This window comes from Neopelma chrysocephalum, unplaced genomic scaffold (assembly GCF_003984885.1).
Source record: "Neopelma chrysocephalum unplaced genomic scaffold, ASM398488v2 Primary Assembly neopelma1_94015, whole genome shotgun sequence".
NCBI classification, from domain to species: Eukaryota; Metazoa; Chordata; class Aves; order Passeriformes; family Pipridae; genus Neopelma; species Neopelma chrysocephalum.
Window position 1 is genome coordinate 1 of NW_020922724.1, and position 1,081 is coordinate 1,081.

The window sequence follows — 1,081 nt, forward strand, 5'->3', positions numbered from 1 at the left end:
CCCCCCCAGGACTGGGACAAGCCCGAGCACATCCCGGACCCCGACGCCAAGAAACCCGAGGATTGGGACGAGGAGATGGACGGGGAGTGGGAACCCCCCGTCATCCAGAACCCCGAGTACAAGGTGGGCCCTTGGAGGGGGGGCAAACCCTGGTTTTGGGGGGCTCAGGGAACCCCCCTGACCCCTGTTTGACCCCCCGTTTGTCCCCCCAGGGCGAGTGGAGGCCGCGGCAGATCGACAACCCCGACTACAAGGGCAAGTGGGTGCACCCCGAGATCGACAACCCCGAGTACAGCCCCGACCCGCTGCTCTACGCCTACGACAGCTTCGGGGTCATCGGCCTCGACCTCTGGCAGGTCAGGGGGGGCCCCACAAAGGGGGCTGGGGGGGTCCCCAAAGCCCCTGAGGAGCCCCCTCGGGTTTTAGCCCCGGAGTCGCCCCAAAATTCTGACCCGGAGGTGACAAAGTGCTCCAGGAACCCCCAAATCTTAACCCGGAGTTGCCCCCAAATCCTAACCCAGAGATCCTCAAACTCTTCCAGGAGCCCCCACAAAATCCTAACCCAGAGTCCCTCCAAATCTTAATCCAGAGGCCCCCAAACTCCTCCAGGAGCCCCTTTAAAATTCTAACCCAGAGATCACAAACTCCTGCAGGAATCCCCCCAAAATCCTAACCCAGAGCCCCCTCAAATCCTAACGCAGAGGCCCCCAAACTTCTCCAGGAGCCCCCCCAAAATCTTAACCCACAGGTCACAAACTCCTTCAGGAGCTCCCCCAAAATCCTAACCCACAGCACCCCCAAATCCTAACCCAGAGTCCCCCAAACTGCTCCAGGAACCCCCCCCAAAATTCTAAGCCAGAGCCCCCAAACTCCTCCAGGAGCCCCCACAAAATCCTAACCCAGAACCCCCCTAAATCCTAACCCAGAGCTCAAAAACTTCTCCAAGAACCCCCCAAAAATCCTAACCCAGAGCCCCCCAAAGTCCTCCAGCAGCCCCCCCAGACCCCCCAAACCCACCCAGACCACCCCCAAATCCCTCCAGGAACTCCCCCAGACCCCCTTGGGAGCCCCCCAACCACTC

The 1,081-nt window shown here is 60.8% G+C and overlaps 1 protein-coding gene across 1 annotated transcript; it reads left to right on the forward strand.

The window, feature by feature from the left end:
- Positions 1-6: 6 nt before the first annotated feature.
- LOC113980400 (calreticulin-like) lies at positions 7-458 on the forward strand (the record flags this gene model as incomplete). Its single annotated transcript, XM_027707616.1, has 2 exons — positions 7-123; positions 213-458. Coding segments are annotated over exons 1-2 (294 nt in total), but the record flags the coding sequence as incomplete, so codon positions are not given.
- Between the last annotated feature and the right edge of the window lie 623 nt (positions 459-1,081).